The 19,927-nt window shown below is 35.6% G+C and overlaps 1 protein-coding gene across 1 annotated transcript in view; it reads right to left on the reverse strand.

The window, feature by feature from the left end:
* The window catches only part of LOC148941207 (uncharacterized), a 324,029-nt gene that overhangs the window by 122,055 nt on the left and 182,047 nt on the right, over window positions 1-19,927 (reverse strand). Inside the window, exon 6 of the mRNA XM_089104013.1 lies at window positions 1,388-1,454. Coding sequence (XP_088960139.1) covers window positions 1,388-1,454 — 67 coding nt within the window. The remainder of the gene's footprint in view (window positions 1-1,387; window positions 1,455-19,927) is intronic.

Genomic DNA, 19,927 nt, shown 5'->3' on the forward strand with positions numbered 1-19,927 from the left:
ATGCGTCTTGAACCAAAGGGTTGCTAAACTTTAGCATAAGGTTTTACATGCTTTACCATAAAGTTTTACCATAAAGTTTATTTTTCGGGTGCTTTTACATACGTCTAGAATCAAAGGGTTTATTGCTAAACTTTAGCATAAATTTTATCATGCTTTACCATAAAGTTTTAATTTTTGTTTTTAATGCGTCTAGAGCCAAAGAGATTGTTGCTAAGCTTTAGCATAAAGGTTTACATGCTTTACCATAAAGTTTAATTTTTTGTTTTATATGCGTATAAAACCAAAGGGTTTATTGCTAAGCTTTAGCATAAGGTTTTACATGCTTTACCATAACGTTTATTTTTTGGGTTGTTTTACATACGTCTAGAACCAAAGGGTTTATTGCTTAACTTTAGCATAAATTTTAACATGCTTTACCATAAAGTTTTAATTTTTTGTTCTAAATGCGTCTAGAACCAAAGAGATTGTTGCTAAGCTTTAGCATAAAGGCTTACATGCTTTACCATAAAGTTTTAATTTTTTGTTTTACATGCGTCTAGAACCAAAGGGTTTATTGCTAAACGCTAGCATAAAGTCTTACAGGCTTTACCGTAAAGTCTTAATTTTTATTTTACGTACGTCTAGAACCAAAGGGCTTATTCCTAAACTTTAGCATAAATTTTTGCATGCTTTACCATAAAGTTTTAATTTTTCGTTTTACATGCGTCTAGAACCCAAAAGGTATATTGCTAAACTTTACCATAAGGTTTTGCATGCTTTACCATGAGGTTTCACTATAAAGTTTTAATTTTCTTTTACACGTGTATAGAACCAAAGGGTTTATTGTTAAACTTTAGCATAAAGTCTCCATCATATATAGGATAAGTTCTGTTCGATTGAAGTTTTAATGCTACTATTTAATTTCGTTTGGGAAACTTTTATTGCTTTCTTTTTATCATTAATATTTTTTTCTGACTTCTAGTCAAATTTGGATTTACAGTCAATACTTCTGAATAAACCCCGTGATACCTAGGAATCTCTTCTGCTAGTAACGGGACATCACCAAGTACATGCACTAAATTGTATATGACTTCAATCCGTCTGATCTAGGTTGGTCCCACCTGATCAGCACACGTCAAGCTGGGTGGAAAAAAAGCCTCAAATATATTTTCAGCTTGGTTAAATTTGCAACATACGAGGCAACTTTATTAGCAGACAATCTATCCATCTGAAGAAACAGATTTACCAACCTGTATGACCTCTACCACCTGGTAGCAGCTGTAAGTCAAGCAATTTTTCCGCTTAATACCGAATTTACTTTTCAAGTAAGCTATCGCCTTGTTCCGTAAAAATTATCTATTTCGGTCGTTATTTACAATAAAACTAAATACAATTGCTATGAACTTACCTAACCCAACACATTCCAGCTGCAATCAATGCTGCAACTAACGCAGCAGTACACCCAGCTACCAGAACTGAAAATATAAACAACATAAGAAATTGATGAAAAATCGTTTTTATATATATAAGATACAATATCACTAACATTATGCCCAGGGTCAGAAATTGGGGGGGGAGCTCTGTAAAATAAGATAATATTTATTTTCAAAATCCTATCACTAGCTCTAATAGAGCCGAATGCGCTTCATATGTCTAAAAGAAAAGAAAAAGCAAAACAAAGAAACAAATAATACAGCAAGGCAAAAGTAAAAGAAACACCAATTAAGCATAAAAATGGTCAATGGAAATCTAACGCAAAAGAAAAATAAAAATAAAAAATTCAAAGTCCAAGAACAAAAATAAACTTTGTGTGAATAATGTCAAAAACAGAAACAGAAAGGGCGGGGAATAAAACAAAATCACAGGCAAGAAGAAAAACATTGCCGAATTCGTATTCAAAGTCAAATACTGTAAAATAAAAAAATAAAAACACTTAAAATCAAGCCAAATTAACTGTCAAAATGAAATATTTACAATTAAAGAAAGGACTGTGCCGAAGACAAGTTCAAAAATGAAATATAGCATAAATAAATATCACAATAGGGCAAAATAAAAGCGGCACATGATTATTGTGAGCATACACCAACAACTAAAATAAGGGACAGAGGATTTAATTTTGGTGCAGGGTATAGTTCAGGAATTATTTAGGCGCTCCAGAGGGGATAAAAACAATCTTGCCAAGGAAGCAAAGCGGGGGAGTTGGGGTCTAACGGGGTCGTGAAAATCGGGAAATATGTCTTCAGTACGAGGATTAGACATTGCGGATATAGCAAAACGCAAACAAATTTGTTCTCTCCTTTCTTTTAACGTGGTAATGCTTGCGGAGTTAAGGAGGAAGGAATATGGAATTGTGCTCTCTTTGGAGATGATCCTGAGCGTACACTGTTGGACCGACCCAATTTTGTCGCTAAGTTGGCTTGAAAGGTGTGAATGCCAGACGGCATGCATATTCCAATAGCGGCCTGATAAATGATAAATAAACACAGAGGCAATGCATCTTAGGGAAATTAAATTTGTTTCAAAGTTTTAACATAGATAATGAAAAATTTGCTTGTTTAATAATATTTGAAACATGCATGTCCCACTTAAGATTATTTGAAATTGTGACACCAAGGAGTTTAACATGTTTCACAAGAATTTCGAGTGAGATAGGGTCAAGGAAAACGGGTAGTGGATTACAAAAAATTTATCGTCATTATATTTGATCTTCTGAAATTTACTTTCGTATTTAGGTTCTTAGCTTCCTCCGAAATATGGGTTAGGATTTCGAGGGGGCCACTTTTGATAGTCCTGTGACATATTTCAAGGATCGACATGTCATCTACGTATTTCCAATTTTGGGGGAATTTCTAACCAATATCGTTAATCATAACTAGAAATAATACTGGTCCTAATAAGGTTCCTTGAGGAATTCCACAAAAACTGTGGGACACTTGCCTCCTTGATCCACAATTGATCTTGAAAAATAACTTTTCCTGGTGGGCATTTCCATTGAAAAGTGACTTTTTTCGTATTTTCATTCAAAAAATTGGGAAAACAGCAGAATTACCCTCCATTAAATTTAATAAATATACTTCGCACCCCCCCCCTGCTTCTCAAACGTTCGTAAATTGCATAGCTACAGTTTTAACCAAATTGATTATGTCAAGGCAGTTTAGGCACATTAATCTTTGCATTAATCGTTTCCTGGGTAAGTAATATTGTAACAGCGTTGATAAAATGCGTCCAATACCATAGTTATATTTGTTTCTTTTGAGCGATTTTTACCCGTGCCCCAGCCATTTAAACATTTGCCTCTCAATTACTTGGACTATCTATCTTGGCTTTTCTCTGTTTACAATTAGCCATGTCTTGATGCAACTTATGTATGCAACCTACTGCAAAATACTTGATAACTTCAATTCAAAATCAACGGATTTGTATAATTAAGTAGAATGGTTATCATATCACCGAGTGGAGAGTAGGTGAGAGTAATTAAAAAGCACCTGGTAAGGGTCTATTTACACAAAAAAAAACACTCAAAAAACGAATAAAAAATTTGTTTATATCCATTTTTTTACGTTTTTACGAGTCGGACATCAGATTTAAATATAATTGACAGTATACGAGACTCATTCAAAACTTTCTGAAATGTTCCACATTTTTGACCCTAATGCCGTTATCATCTGGCAGTTGAAGAGCTTGAATATTTTGAAGAATTTGAAAAATGGCAATTTCTAGACTGATTACAATCTAGAAATGCCTGAAATCTCCTTAAAAAAAATCATTTCAAGATTAAGAATAGCATTTGAAGCTCTTTCCATGTCTCGTATTTATCAGTCCGTCGCAAGCAAATCACCCATCCTCCCCCTTATAGCCCTAGTATATTTGCATAACTATGAAATCACTAGAAATTATGTTATCACTTAATAGTAATGGTCTTTCTATTTTCATCCATGGTTTTGGATCTGTTTTTAAAAATGTATCTATATTTAAATCATCTAATAGTTTTTTTTACAAAACCATTATGAATATTCCATTTGATGCTTTTGATCAGACGCAACACTATAGCGTAGCCTATCGTAAAGATTATACGGCTTCAATGTTGTATTATTTATTATTATTATGAAAAATTAAGAAAAGTAGCTTCTGATTATTATGATAGTAACATGGGCGCCAATATAGGGGGGCAGGGGGGGCTCCTGCCCCCCTCCTGGCTGAATGATGCTGCCTTATTTTTATATTTTTGTTTTGAGATTTCTATTATATAGCATTAAAAGTGCCAATTAGACAAAGTTTGCCCCCCCTGGAATTCAGCTTATGGGCGCCTATGGATTAGTAAGATCAAAGATCTGTATTCTAACAAGCCCAAGCAATGGTACTGAAAAATTAAAGACATATGTGGAAAAATATGCATAGTTACAGTTTTTCATTGGCTGAAACATTCCCTGTGTTGCTTTTCTTCTTTTTTTTCAACGCCGTGGTCTATTATTTATATCTGCTAATATTTTCGTGGTTGACTTCGCACGTCCAGAAGCTCGTCCCTCCCCCCTCCCCCTAAAAAATGCAATAACTGTACTGTTTTTACTGCAGTATCTTACAGTTCGTCCAAATTTTGGGAGTATGGATCTTTTAAGCTAGCAAGTATTGATCGTTATTGCGAAATGTCGGACGTACCTTATTATAAGTTGTATTTTAGATACTTAATGATACATATTTTGCAAGTGGGAGGGGTCTCCGGACCTGTACCTTTTAATTTTAATATTTTATCGAGTTCCCAATACTTTGGAGAATTTGCCCTCCCTGGAACAGTTTCCTGGACACGAGCTTGTTTCAAGTTTATACACGGAACACGCAATGCTAAACATCAACTTTGAGGCTTGCCGCAAAATTTTGAAATATTAACTGGTTAATATTTCCATGCTCGCTAATAAAGCGAGCATGGAAATAACTGGTTATTGACATGATCATGAAAGGGATGATTAGGAACCGAATTAATTAAAAACGTTTTTGTAAAATACGAACGGCTAGCCTTAAAAAATGCAGATGCCACATGCATAGTAAGCTCATAGGCGAAGCTATAAAGTGATTTTGTTTAATCTTTCACCAGATCATAACCAGTTTAAGAAGTAATACTGGGGTATAAAAATCATGATTAGACCCTGAGTATTTATCAACTGGAGCTTCTCATTAATGTGGGAATTTAATTAAAAAATTCTATATTATTGCTAGTCATGGTGAAATTTTAAGTTTTTTTTCATATAAACGTTGATTGTGAAATTAATAATCGGATTATGGAATTCTTATGTTCCTATTTTAGGAATGTACGTTGTTTATTTATTTAAGAAAAACATGCGTCAATGACAATACCCAGCGGCTATAATAATTGAATAATAACTGGAATTTCTATGACACTTATATAACTGGCGTTTTTTGGATATTCAAAATGACCTATCTCAGTACAAAGAAAAAATTATTACATTTAATCACCAAATTACTAGCTACTAAATTTTTTCATTAATGGTAAAAAAGGATTTTTAAGGAATTGTCAATTCTTTACAAGAATTATCATTATGAAAAATGAAAAATTAGCAATTTCTAGAGTTTAAACTATGAATTTGGTGGTCATTATAAGGATGATCATCCATAATCGGCCGAAATTTCGCCCGAAATTTCATTTCGGCCGACTATCGGTTTACTGACATTTGGGTCACAAATTACAACCTATATGGGAAGAATGCAACAATACGAGATTGCATTAAACTAAAATGGAAATCCAGATAAAATAAAAAAAAAGCCTTTAATTCCTCCAATTTATATGATACGCAGAAGATTGGGAGTAGCTAAATATAGTTTGATAACCTACTTATAAGTTTGGTTAAAGTCCAGCCTAAAACCGTGGAAACACGGCTATTCAGGTTTTCTCATTATTCTATTCCATATTCCAAAAATCATTTATCCTGAGTAGCCTATCCGGGCTAATTTTACTGTTTTTTTTATCAAGCTAATTTCGACTAAATATTTCATTTAATCATGCTAATTGCTTCTATTTCATAAAACCATTCATAAATTTATTCCTGCTTCTTAATAAGGTAATTTAGATCAGTTTTTCTTCAAATGGAGTACCTAGAGTATCCACTAGTACCTAGAGTATCCACTAAGTGCCTAATCATCTGAAGTCGTCTTGTAATAACCCTAAACGTTGCTCCCGCTGTGCAGAAGAGCATGAATCGTCGCGCGATTCCCCGTGCCAGGCTACCCCTAAATTTGCTAAGTGTCAGGGCAATCATGTTTCATTTTCTCTAAAATGCCCAATCCTTCTTAATGCTGTAGCTAAACGTTCTAGTCAGTTAAGGAAATGACTATTAAAATTAAATTTTCTATATGCTCATTCAACATTAACGGAACGAAGGATAAGGATGATTCTTTGAACCAGAAACTATCTAATTTCAACATTTTGTTTCTGAAAGAACATCTTTTGCCTTTGGTGATTTTGAACTCCCTTCGCAGGAGTAAAGAACACTTGGTTTTCACTAGAAGTGCCCAAAAAACTTCTGGGAGACCTTCAGGCGGGCTGGCCTGCATATTAAAACATAAACTACTCCCGCTATCCCCTGTGTGTTATCGTGAATGTGATTATTTCCTTGCAATCCGTCTTGCTAACATAGGTCCTATTAATGTATACCTCTCTTGTGACCAAAGATAATGTTCCTCTCTAGCAAAGTATGCTGAAGCATGTGTTTCACTAAATTCACTTCTTGTTAGTGGTGAAAGTAATAGACTGAACTGGATCCTTTTAAGCGATTTGAACTGTTATATAAATTCTACCTCAACACGGCCTGATTTATTTATAGATTTACTACCTAATGGCTCGTGGTTTTTGGATAAAGATTCATCACATTCATACATACATAATAGCGATTCAATGTCTGATATTGATCACTGTGTTGTTTCTTCTTGTATTTCTATTAGTGATATTCACATTGACCAGGATGAACGTGATTATGACCATCTGCCCCTTTCAGCCACTGTCACCATCAATACGACTCGGGCTGAACAGAACTTATGTACTAATTACAAAAAGTGGATAACCAAAAGAGACTGGAAAAAAGCGGACTGGGATCTATATCTATCTACCCTTGCTCTTCTTCTGTCTACAATTAAAGTTCCATTTAATTTACTCTGTACCAGTGTTATATCCCCACAAGCTCGAGTTCAGCTGAATATATATTACAGCCAGATTGTTTCCTGTCTGAAAAAAGCTGAAGAAGCGGCTGTCCCGCTTTGTCGTTTTAAGCTTAAGACTAGAGGCTCAATATAGAAATCTGACTCTCACTTAAAAACTGCGAAAAATCATGCAAAAGTTTGACTTCAAATTTAGGTAGCGTGTAGCCGCATTTTAAGGGGTCAAATTTTTTACATTAAACAGAAAATGACATTAGAGTTTAAATATTATCTTTATACAGTAAGGTACAATGGTGTAGAATTTTTGAAGACCTCTAGTCAGTGGAAACAAGTGATTAATGTAGCGAAATTTGATTCACCTCCTAATGCCGATCGGATCCCTAATGCCTCTTGGATTAATCATTATAATAAGATTTTTAATGTTATGAATTATGCGGTTCACTCTCAATTTGTTAACCTCTGTTCTTATGTATTACCTGCGAAAATTTACCAAGGTCATGTGCCTCCCGTTTCTGCTGACCGTGTGATTCGTTGTGTTAAGAATTTAAAATCTAAATCATGTGATATTGATGGTATTAGTGTTTTTCACCTTCATATTGATTTGAAAAAATTGATTTATCATTTGCAGTTATTATTTCAAATTTGTCTATGTACGTCTTTGGTCCCTGATTCTTTTTTGTGCGGGAGTCTCACTTCGATTCTTAAACGTGGGAAAGATCCGACTAATTGCGCATCATATAGACAGACCTATTACGGTAGCTTGTTCGCTGAGCAAAGTTTTTGAATATGTCCTGCTTCCTGAAATTCTTCCAAATGTTGATTATGTGTCCAATCAATTTGGGTTTAAACCAAATATTGGATGCCAACATGCACATCGAATTCTTACTTCTTTTTTAATTCAAGCACAAAAAGACAGATCTGAAGTTCATTTATGTGCGTTAGATATTTCAAAAGCTTTTGATTCGGTTTGTCACAGCCAACTATGGTATTCTCTTACCCAGCTTGGAGTGAATTCATCTGTTATATGTGTCCTTCGTTTTTGGTATGCAAATTCATATGTTCGACTTCGGTCAGGAGAGATCTTTTTGGTAATATTCCAATTCGGTCTGGACTTAGGCAGGGAGGGGTTCTGTCACCATACCTTTTTAATGCTTGTTTATACCCTGTGCTTTCTCGTATTTTTCCATCGTGTTTTACGGGTCTAACCAATTTATCTTATATTGCTTATGCAGATGATTTATTACTTATTACCGTTCAAAATTCACCCTAGCTAAGTCTACCCAGTTTGTTTCTAAACTTTTGGAAAAAATTGGCCTCGTGCTTAATGCTGAAAAATGTGAATATTTAGTTTTCAATGCTAAAAACCCAAGTAGTGATTTGAGTTGTAGTTCTTTTTCAGTTAAGCTGGCTCCTGCGTTGCGTTGGCTCGGGATTAGTATCTGCTCTTCTATTTCAGCTATCCGTGCTAGTGCACTTGCAGATATTAAGAATAAGCTTAAAGCAGGTTACGCTAAAATTGTTCCAAATCGTGACCGACATTCTCGTAAGGCATTGGCTAAACTATATTCTACGTATTGTGACCATTCCATTCTTTTTCTATCAGGTTTGCGCCCATTTTTTAATACTAGTGATATGCAGAATATTAGATTTTTGTATTTTCTTTATTTTAAATATATTTTATATTTGTCTCGTTGGTATAGAAAACGTAAGATTATTTGAATATTTAATGCAACTGATATATTGACGTCATATAATAAGTTGGACTCCAAGTTAAAAGATGAGGCCTGCAAGCGGTTGGGTCCTTTTCATCCTCTTGTGCGATTGTTTTGATTTGCATTTTTTATATTGATATTATTTTGCATGTGTTTTGTTTTTGTATGTCTTTACCTTTTATTTTCTTTTGTTACTCCACTTTCTTATAATTGTTAGTGGGTCAAAAATAAATTATTAATTATTATTATTATTTAAAAAAGCTTTCCGAGAAAGAAATTTTCAAAGAAAAGTAAATGCCATATTAGACTTAGGATAAGCAGAAACAAATATCTGTTAAAATTCAAACTAGAAACGAAAGAAATTACTATTAAAGAATAAGTGAAACCCAAAACAAACAGAAATTAAATAAACAATCATAGCAAAAAAAACATACAACAAGTGCTAATATAAATGAATAAATTACAAGAAATTACTATTAAAGAATAAATGAAACCCAAAACGAACAGACATTAAATAAACAAATATAGCAAACAAACATACAGTAGGTGCTAATATAAATCAATTAACAAATCTTAAAACTAGTGAAACTTAAATTGAACATGCAAATCAAGCTTGAAACGAACAAATATCACTACACACAAAAGTTTGGGTTTTACCTCCTTTCTCTGGCGAATTCGTGAAAACGAATTATATTACAACATTTTGTTTTGTACTTACCACAACATTAAAAACAAACATAAACATTAGAGCAGAGTTAAATTTTGAAGTGATGAGCTTTCAGCAATTATTATCATTATATATCAAATATTTATTCTAGTTTGTTTATTTATTTCCAAGACTATTCAAGACAAATATAGTTTCACTGCAAACAAGAGTTTGGATACTGCCCCCTTCCTTGGCTGTAAAAGACTAAAGCCTACTCCGTCAATGGCGCTTCACTGAAAACGAATTATATACGTCTTGCTTTATAATTGGAAGAATGACCCTCCTATTAATATCACATTAGGTGATTGCTCAGTCAAACCAGTTGATAAAATAGTATATCTGGGGCTGCCAATAGGTTCCTCATTACAGCATACCCGTTCCCTCCTGATCTCACATCTTGAACGGCGAATATCCAGCTCCTATGCGTTGATCGTTAAATCCACTCTGAGATTTAACCGTTCACTACTGGCAAGTATTTACAACGCTACCGCTCTGCCACATATATTATATGTGACCCCTTTCTGGAAATTATTGACAAACTGTGAAAAGACTAAAATCAGCTCTTTGTTTTTCCGTTTTGCCAAGTACCTACTAAAATTGCCACCATGGAGGACAAAATATAGTTTTCTGATTCGGCGCTACAACCTAGCGGACCCAAATCTAGGTGTTGAGACACTTATTAGCCGGCAAAAAACAAAACCAGCAATTCTAAAGCATGAGTGGGCAAGTTTGCTTGTTTAATTTTCCCTCTTGTTTCCCTTTTTATTTTATTTTTTTTTTCTCTCTCCTTTCAAAAGTCGTTGTCTTTGTTGCTATTTTCGAAGAAGTTGTTGTTTCTGTTGTAATGTTTGAGTATGTTATCTTTCAGTTTCCACTTTTCGTACTATTTTGTATGCTATTTAAGAAGTTGTTGCTTTTGTCGTTATTATTATTATTTTTTTTTCTTTAGTATATTATCGTTTTGTTTCCTCTTTTCGCATTTTTGTATACTCTGTCATTGTACATTTATTGTATACGACGGGTTTTACATATATTATATTATATTATATATTATATTATTACAAATATTTTTTTCCAGTTATTACAGCAATGAAAATAAAAATGAAAATTACAGAGAAATAAAATGTTGAACTGATTATCTCAACAATTGATATAATTGTTATAATTAAATATCAAATGTTCAATTTGATTTTATTTGTATTTTCCAAGACTGTTCCACACACATATGGTTTTTGGTAAAGCGCCAATGACGCAGTAGGTTTTCGACTTTTACAATGAGAGAAGGAGGCAAGACCCAAACTCTTGTTTTATTTATTCATTTATATTAGTACCTATTGTATGTTTGTTCGCTATGATTGTTTATTTAATTCCTGTTCGTTTTGGGTTTCATTTATTCTTTAATAGTAATTTCTTGTAATTTATTCATTTATATTAGTACTTTTCGTATTTTATTTTTCTATGATTGTTTTTGTTGCTATGGTTGTTTTTTTAATTTCTGTTCGTTTTGGGTTTCATTTATTCTTTAATAGTAATTTCTTGTCGTTTCTAGTTTGAATTTTAACAAGCATTTGTATCTGCCGATCTTAAGTTTAATTGAATAAAAAAAAACAAGTTTTTTAAACTGAAAGTAAGGAGCGACATTAAAACTTAAAACGAACAGAAATTAGTCCGTATATGAAAGGGGCTGTCCCCTCCTCAACGCTTCGCTCTTTACGCTAAAGTTTTTTATTGTTTTAAAAAACAAAGTTGTGAGACAGAGTCAAACTTTAGCGTAAAGAGCGAGGCGCTGAGGAGGGGACAGCCCCTTTCATATACGAACTAATTTCTGTTCGTTTTAAGTTTTAATGTCGCTCCTTACTTTCAGTTTAAAAAACTTGTTTTTTTTATTAAATTTCTGATTGTTTTTTAGTTAATGCAGCTTTTATTTTGGCTCACCGTCATTGAATAAGTAAACAAAATTTGCATAAAAATTTCACTTTTCTTTTTCTAAATGGATGTCTCTAAATTTCGTTATGACGTAATTTACAGATTAACTTACGTAACTAACTTCTATATTCGTATATTTTTTTTCTGGCAAAAAATACAAAGTTGCAGATTTTTGCAGATATGAGCTTGAAACCTATGTAATAGGGTTTTCTGATACGCTGAATCCGACGGTGTGATTTTCATTAAAAATCTTTTCCTTGTTGGGGATGTTTCCCCCTCTTTACAAAAGCAGGTAAATTTTCTCAGGCTCGTAGCCTTTGATGAGTAATACTAAACTTAATAAAATTTATATATTTTTTAGAACCAGCATTATAAACACATTCTTTTGATACATTTATTGTTATCAAAATTCCGTTTTTAAAAGTTTCGATTACTATTGAGCCGTATCGCTTGTTTTTTAGTGTTTTTTTATTACGTATATGTTATTAAGTATATGAGGGGGTTCGCCCCCTAGCCAATACCACGCTCTTTACGTTAAAAGTTAAAAAAAAAATTTATTAACAAACCCCTGAATCACAAAGGCCGTTTAATTAGAATAGATAGCTCTTTTGAAAGCACTAAAAAAAACTGTAGCGTAAAGAGCGAGGCATTGACTTTGGGGAGAGCCCCCTCACATACGTTATAATTTCTGTTCGTTTTAAGTTCTTATGTTGCTTCTTACTTTCAGTTGAAAAAACTTGTTTTTTTTATTTAATTTTTGATCGTTTTTTAAATAATGCTTAGAAATCCGGCGCCCTCTTCATAGAAATGTCCCTTACCCCAAAGAAACATCCTCCACGGAAAGATTCTCCAGAGTAACCCCATCCTCTAGCCCCCCCCCTTCCAGAAAAAAATCCTTCCTGAAAATGTCTGTATACTTCCCAATAACCAATAAATAATGCTGGCAAGTCCGACGCCCCCTTCATGGCAATTTCCCTTCCCCCATGAAAACTTCATTCATGGACAGATCCTCCAACATAACAAAATACCCAACCCCCCCCCCACTACCAGAAAAAACCCTCCCGAAAACTTCTGTATAGGCCTACTTCCCAATAACCAATACTATATGTTAACATTGGGTAAAGTTCATAACTTTTAGCCCTCCCCCTGGGAGCTTCGGGGGATTAAGTCATCCTAAAAGACATATTTATCATATTTTCGACCATGCTGAACAAAATGGCTATCTCAAAATTTTGATCGTATGACTTTGGGAAAAAAATAAGCGTGGGAGGGGGCCTAGTTGCCCTCCATTTTTTTGGTCACTTAAAAAGGGCACTAGAACTTTTAATTTCCGTTCCAATGAGAAAAAAACCCCTGGGGAAAAAAAACAAAAAAACAAATAAACACGTATCCGTGATCTTTCTTCTGGCAAAAAATACAAAATTCTACATTCTTGTAGATAGGAACTTGAAACCTCTACAGTAGGGTTTTCTGATACGCTGAATATGATGGTGTGATTTTCATTCAGGTTCTATAACTTTTAGGGGGTCTTTCCCCCTTTTTTTGAAAATCAGCCAAATTTTGTCAGGCGCGTAACTTTTGATGGGTAGCACTAAACTTAATGAAAGTTATATATTTGAAATCAGCATTGACATCTGATTCTTTTGATATATCTATTGGTTTAAAAAACCCGTTTTCGAGAGTTTCGGTTACCATTGAACTGGGTCGCTCCTTACTTACAGTTCGTTACCACGAACTGTTTGATATAGCCTTTTTTTCTTTGGAGAACTTCTCTTTCGGAAAGTTTTTTTTAATTATTTTTTGTTCGTTTTTGATTGCAAAAAGTTTGGGATGCCGATTCAATATTGTATTTTATTCAGTTACCTTTTCACTGTTGCATTGAAAGGGTCGTCATATTTTAGCTCTTTTGCTTGTTTTAAGGTTTGATTTTTTATATTATCCTTGGATGTTTATTAGTAATTTTTATTTAATTATCGGGCACTGAGGAGGGTCAAACGGAGGTCTTGACCAAAATATTTGCATTATAGTCTACGTTTTTCCCTGGCTCGTATTATCCTCGTTTCTCTCTTCTTTACTGTTTTTTTTTCGTTTTTTCATGATTAGCCAGTGTGGTCTCAGAATAAAGTGGGGCGTGGGCTAATTGCCCATTGATCACTTTAGACTCTTAAAATAAGTACTAGAAGTTTCAATTTCTGATCAAATGAGCCCCTTCTGAAGTTAATACGACCATCCCTTCCACAGAAAACTTATGTTCTAATAACGGGCATTTTACATAAGTCACTATCCTTTCCCTGGGGGCTGTGGAAGATTTCTCAACCCCTAAGTTATACCAGTTCAAATTTAGGACTATTTTGAACAAAACGGCTATTTTAAAATTTTATAAGATGAAATATTTGGGGGCGCCCACCCGCCCAGAGTCTCGGGCAAGTGACCCAAAAATTTGAAAAATTTGTGAAAAATTAAAAATTTTTTCAGAATGTAGAGCTGAGCTTAAGCAACCAATAGGTACTATTTGAAAGATAAAGATGGCATTAAACGATTGTTTGCCTGTTATTTCAAGCAAATTTATGGTCCTATGTGAATTATAAATTCTTGGTCAACCTTTTTGAGACCATAGGCAACCGTGTCTTGCTTGCATCTCAGTACAGGCAATCTGATGGTGTTATGTCAATTTTAAATTCTTGGTTAGCCTGACTGAGACTCTAGGCAGACAAAAATAGCAAACCTGTATGTCTCCAATAAGAGAGTCATGCATACTCTTGCCATATATCCGTGCCTCAGCCATTTCAAAATTTGGCTCTCAAACACTTAGACTATCTGTCTTGAGTTTTATCTGTCTACAATTAACCGTTTTTTGAAGCAACCTATTCAACCTACTGCAAAATACTTGATAACTTTAATTCAAAATTTGGGAAAAAGAGGCGCAAGGGGAGGGGGGGGGCGAGCCTAGTTACCTTTTGATAATTTTTGATTCTAAAAAAAGGGCACAATTAATTTTGACTTCCGATCGAATGAACTTCCTACAAAATTTATACGACCACGCCTTCCATAGAAGCTTAATATTTTAACGATGGGTGGCTAGTATAACTTACAGCCGTTTTCCCCAGGGCTGAGGAGGGGGGATTCAAACTCGTAGCCATAGCTATTTGACATTTGGACGATTTTGAACAAAATTGCTAACTCAAAATTTTGATTGAAAGAATTTATAAAAAAAGGCGTGGGGACGGGGGAGGGGTGCCTACAGTCTGGTTGCTCTTGACTTTTAAAAATGGAGCTATAACTTTCAATTTAAATCAAATGAGGCTTTTCCAAAATCTATGCGGTTACCACTTCGATAAAAACCTATATATGAACAATGGAAAGCTTGCATAACTTACAGGTCTTGTCCTGGGGGTAGTGGAAAGTTTTGTCAACCCCCGAGGAATAATTATTTTAATTACTTCACCTCTTGACTATTCCGGACATAATGGCCATACCAAAATTTGGATTGGACGCGTTGGGCAGGGGGGAGGGGCTTGATGCCCTCCAATCACGTTTGACTCTTAAAAAGGGCACTAGAAATCATTATTTCCAATTTAAAAATGAGCCTCTTCCAAAGTATATAACAATACCCATTGCATAAAAAGTGCCCTGGAGAAAAAATGGAGCCTCATGAGCTTGGGGTTGGCGAGGGGAGACTAGTTTCCATTGGATCAGTTTTGACTCTTATAGAGTTTTCAATTTCTAATCATTTGAGTCCCTCCGAAGTTTACACGACCACCTTTTCCATAAAAACTTTATATGCCCCCGGGGCATAAGTAACAACCCTTCCCCCGAGTGACGGAGGTTATGTGGATCCCAAGGTTTTGTCATCAGATCGTTGGAACATTTGAAACAAAAGGGGCATCTCAAAATTTTGATCGGATGCATTTGGAATAAAAAAGCGGGTGGGGGGGGGCAGTATGACCGTCGATCACTTTTGATTACTTTTAAAAAGGTAAATAGAAATTTCAATTTCTAATCAAATGAGCTACCTCTGATTTTTATGTGACTACCCCTTATAAAAAACCTTAAATGTCCCCGGGGCATAGCTTACAACACTTCCCCCGAGTCCTGGGGGGCTGGGTTGACCCTTTACTTTTTGTTAGTTGATCTTTAACCTATTTTGAACAAAATGGCTATCTCAAAATTTTGATTGCCCTAGTTGCCCTAGGATCACTTTTGACTCTTTAAAAGGGCACTAGAAATTCCAATTTATAATCGAATGAGCCACCTCCTAAGTGTATTCTACCATCCCTTCCATAAAAACCTTATATGCCCCCACACTTGTCCCACACTTGGTCTTGGCAGGCTGTGTTATCCCTGGAATCTTTGTTATATGATCTTCTGTCTATTTTAAACAAAAAGGCTATAAAAAAATTTAATCGGATGGCATTTTGGGAAAAGAAGGTTGGCGGGGGGGAGTAGTTGCAATCGGATCGCTTTTGACTCTTTAAAAGGGAATTAGATCGTTCAATTTTTAATCATTTGATTCCCTTCCGAGGTTTATACGATCACTTTTACCGTAAAAACTTTATATGCCCCCAAGGCATAAGTTACAACCCTTCATCCGGGCTCTAGGGGGGTTATGTCGACTTCAAAGTTTGAATCTCAAAATTTTGATCGGATACGTTTACGTAGAAGAGGGTGTGTCTGGGGAGGGGGGTAGATACCCTCCGATCCCTTTTGATTCCTAAAAAGATAACTATAACTTTCAAATTCCAATCAAATGAGCCACATCTGATGTTTATACGACCGCCTTTTACATAAAAACCTTATATGCCCTCGGGGCATAACTTAAAACACTTGCCCCGGGCTCCGGGGGATTTTGTCGACTCCGGAGTTTTTATTATCTGATTTTTGGACTATTTTTAACAGAATGGCTATCAAAAATTTCTATTGGATGGGTTTGGGGGAAAAAGGCGTGGGGAGGAGGGCTATTTTCCCCTCGATCTCTTTTGATTCTTTAATAGTAAACTAGAACTTTTAATTTCCAATCAAATGAGCCCTCTCTAAAGTTTATACGAGGATCCCTTCTACGTATAAGAAATATATTTACCCCCAGGGCACAACTTATAACTCCTGTCCCCGGGCCCTGTTGGGCTGTGTCGACCCTGGCGTTCTTATTATCTGATGTTTGAAATATTTTAAAAAAATGGCTATCTTAAAATTTTATCGGTAATATTTGGAGAAAAAGGAGCGTGGGGGTGCTAGTTATCCTCTGATCTCTCTTGACCTTTAAAAAGAGCACTAGAACTTCCGATTTGCAATCAAATGAGCCCCCTCGGAGGTTTTTACGACGACCCCTTCCATATGAAGTTCCTGTGGGAAAAAAATAATAAATAAATAAATAATAAACCACTGGAGCCGCATGGCCTTTACTATAGGCAACGCTGTAGCGTTGCTTCTGAAAAGTCTAGATTAAAATCCAATATAACCAATTCCGTAAAAAAAAAACACTTAATATATTTTGATTTTAGTTCTCTGGTTATCATAAAAACAAAGGACAGGATCCAAAACAGCATAAAAATATTATAAGCAGGGATAGAAATTAAAGAGACGCGGAGAGGATTACCCCCTCCTAGAACTTACCAATACCTTTTTGGTATTTACGTAAATAAAATTGAGAAAAAAATGTCCCCCTCCTAGATTCTAAAAAATTCTTTTCTTTGTATCTTTAAATGAAATTGGAAAAAATCCTTGTCTTCTCTCCTTATATTTTCTTGAGTTGACACTTCTGACAACAAGGACATTTCTAAACACTATTAATTCTTGTAAAACTTAAAAAAAAAGAGTTGGATTCCTGGTAGCATCACAAATGACAAAGTGACAAAGTGTTGATAATTTTTTTAAAGAAAGTAACAAAAATTTAGTTAAGCTAAATCAATCTGGTTGCAGCTTCTAGAGCCAAACTGAAAAGTCACTAACGGTTTATTTCTGGGCGCCGGCTTGAGTTCTTGGTCTTGTGATTTTCTTATAGATGCTGGATGCAACAGTTTATGGTAAACAACAATAAACAAGGATAGACCAGTGCCAATAAACCTCCCGGGACCGGCCGTCCAACCTGTTGGACGTTCGCTTCATAACTTTTTTCATCCAAGCTAAGCGAAGTTTGGTCTCATCGATAGCTTAGCTCATAAAAAGACATTTCAAGAGCCATCTGTGTTTTTTGTCAGTTCTGAAAGTATTGCCGGAAAACTTGCAAGCAAACTCCCGTGTTAAGTTTGGAAGTCGAAGAAGGGATCCAGGTAAGAAAATTTAGAACAAATATTTTAGTACGTATTTAGGGATTGCAAAAAATCTGGCAAGTACAACAAAGACTAGGATACTGCTCTAGGCTAAGAACATTGATAACGTTCACATGCAACCCCATCTACTGGTCGATGCTTTTGCTTGTCCAACTGACTGAACATTTGGACTGAACGCAGAAGTCTAACCGGTTGGACTGTTTCGTTTTTTTAAGACGTTTGAGGTTCCTGCTGATCAAAATGAAGGGCTGTAAGACCAAGGCAGGGTCCTTAACTCATAGGCACCGCAATAGGATTGCAGTAGTCCTTTTTAGCCTACTAATAACCGCGTCAACGTCCAAAACCTTCACGTGAGTAATTAACAACAGCCAATCAGAGTCGACGTAACCGGATGACGTATTTACTCAAAGTATGGGTGCGCGTGCAAAAGTAGTTAAAACGCCACCTTTAGAGATCTATTTTTGGTGGCTTTTGTATGTTGACAGGGTGGATGTTTTTAATTTAGCTGAACCACGTTTTGCTCATTTTGTTCTTGCTGATAAGTAATCTGAATCTAGTTTTCTATCACCTAAATTTGGCTTTTTTTTGGCAGTTTTTGGTTAAAGAAGCACTGTCATTACTTGATGCAAGTGACCTCAGTGACTTAGAACACAGCGAAACTTCCTTGGCATTTACTCAAAGCATGGGTGGGTGCATGCGCAAATGTAGTTCCAATTAAAACGCTGCCATGAGAGGTCTATTTTTCGTGGCTTTTGTATGTTGACAGGGTGGATGGATGTAACTTCAATGAACCAGGTTTTGTTCTTTCTGTTCTTGCTTATAAGTAATCCAAATCCAGTTTTTACTTGAAGGTTGTCATTTCTTGATGACAATGACCTCAACTACTTAGAAGAAAGTGAAGACGAGAATCTGATCCTACCTTGAGTGTACCGTTCACTGCTACGACGCTGAGTAGCTAATAGATATTGAAGAAGAGCCAGTACTTAAAGGTTAGAGCATCAGGAAGTTCGATGTTTTTTTATGATAAAGAGGAAGATCCTTCAGCTTCCAGCGTTCAAGATGAACCAGGTATTCCGAATAGTGGTGCAGGAGAGATTAGTACGTCTGGCAAAGTACGTCGTCCACTTAGAAAATGGACACAATCGTCCTCACTTAACCACCCCCTCAAGTATTTGCCAATGACTAATGATGGTGTTTCTCCAAGGACTAGACTGAAACCGCACCAATATTTCCTTGAGTACTTTCCGATAAGTGTGTTTGATAAAATTACATTTGTCATGAACTACCATTTCCTGAAAGAAAATCTGGGTAAGTTCCTTTCGGTATTGCCTTCTGAACTGAAGGTTTTTTTGTATCTGTCAATTATTATGAGTAATCCGAAGTTCCAGAGAATACGTATTAACTGGGGCCAGAAGTTCAAAGTACCTGTTGTCTACCAAAACATGTCTCGAGACACATTTTTCAAATATGACGGAATTTAAAGTTCCTCGTTTATGACGATATTGAATCGGAAAAAAAGACAACAGATCGCTTGTGAAAAGTCAGGCCTCTATTAGAAGCAGTTAGCCAACAGTGTTTGAAAGTAAAACGAGAGCAGTTTCTTAGTATAGATGAGCAGATGATCCAGTTTACGGGAAGGTGCAATCTGAAACACTATGCTCCTAACAATCCTAATCCCCTTGGACTGAGGAATTTCGTGTTGGCTGGATCCTCGGGCTTGGTGTACGATTTTACGGTCTACCAGGGAAAACCCAATTTCCCCGCAGACCTGCAAAGTAAGGAAATAGGAACTACAGCTGTTTTTCACCTTTCAAAGGAGGTGAGAGAGGGCTCTTTCCTCTATTTTGACATTTCACCCGCATCCGGCTTAGAAGAGCTCACGGCTGCCAAAGTAAATGCAACCGGGACACTTATGAAGAACCGTCTGGAAGGTGCCCCAGTAAAAAGTGAAAGGGATCTAAGTGCCTAGGGAGAGGCACGTTGTTTAGCTTAGTCAGAGAAGATAACTTCATTGCAATAGCTCAGTCGTTTGATAATAAACCGATCTTTCTTGCCTCGAATTGTTACGCAGTAGAATCTGAAGTACCAGTGTTGAGGTATGACAAAACCCTACGAGAATACATTGAGGTGCCAAGCCCTCAAGTTGTCCGCGAACATAACAAGTACATGGAAGT

Source organism: Artemia sp. Qi Xiang Cuo, chromosome 18 (genome assembly GCF_049724085.1).
Source record: "Artemia sp. Qi Xiang Cuo chromosome 18, ASM4972408v1, whole genome shotgun sequence".
Taxonomy (NCBI): Eukaryota; Metazoa; Arthropoda; class Branchiopoda; order Anostraca; family Artemiidae; genus Artemia; species Artemia sp. Qi Xiang Cuo.